Consider the following 827-nt stretch of genomic DNA (forward strand, 5'->3'; position numbering starts at 1 on the left):
CTGTGCGGCGCGCGCGGGAGTGTCCCCGGTGCGCCCAACCCGGCGGTGCTGATCCCACCGCGGTGCCAGGGGGTCGGGGCTGGGCAGGGCAGGGCATCCCGGACGGGTAAATCCTCCCATGGTTTGGGAAGGGGTGTCCCGTGCCCTGTCCCCACGTGCCAGGGCAGCCACAGGGCACTGGGGTCCTGTCCCAGGGCATGGGGTCCCACCCCAGCGTGCAGGGATTTGTCCCAGGACTGGGGGTCCTGTCCCAGGACCTGTCCCCTAACCCTGTCCCAGGGCACAGGTATCTTATTCCTAGGCCAGGGACCCTATTTTGGGACACAGGGACCCTCTCCCTGGACACACGGTCCCGTCCCAGGATATGGGATCGTGTCCCAGGGAATGGGGCGCCCTCCTAGAGCACTGCAACCCCCCCTCTTTGGGCACAGGGACCTTATTCCGGTTTCTAGGACGCCCTATTTTAGGATACAAGGATGTCTCCCAGGACACGAGAACTCTGTTCCCACACCACAAGCAAGGAATTTATTGCCACGTTGCAGAGACCCCATCCCGGGGCACCGGGACCCCATCCCGGGAAAAAAGGACCCCACCCCGGAGCACGGGGACCCTCGCCCCGCACCCCACTCACCTGTGGCCTCCAGGTAGTAGCCGGTGATGCCTTTCCAGTGCTCGGTGAAGGCTTCCAGCAGGTCCACGCTGGGCTCCCGCTGCTCACACCGGGATTGGGGTCAGGGGGGCACGGAACCCCCCACTCCCACTCCCTCTCCCGTTCCCATTCCCATTCTCGGTCCTGGTCCCGGTCCTGGTCCCGGTCCCGGTCCCCT

At 65.7% G+C, this 827-nt stretch overlaps 1 protein-coding gene across 1 annotated transcript in view; it reads right to left on the reverse strand.

Moving 5' to 3' along the window:
* The window catches only part of FAM160B2 (family with sequence similarity 160 member B2), a 19,551-nt gene that overhangs the window by 5,335 nt on the left and 13,389 nt on the right, over positions 1-827 (reverse strand). The window contains exon 7 of the mRNA XM_017732461.1: positions 632-725. Coding sequence (XP_017587950.1) covers positions 632-725 — 94 coding nt within the window. The remainder of the gene's footprint in view (positions 1-631; positions 726-827) is intronic.

Source organism: Corvus brachyrhynchos, unplaced genomic scaffold, assembly GCF_000691975.1.
Source record: "Corvus brachyrhynchos isolate BGI_N302 unplaced genomic scaffold, ASM69197v1 scaffold150, whole genome shotgun sequence".
NCBI classification, from domain to species: domain Eukaryota; kingdom Metazoa; phylum Chordata; class Aves; order Passeriformes; family Corvidae; genus Corvus; species Corvus brachyrhynchos.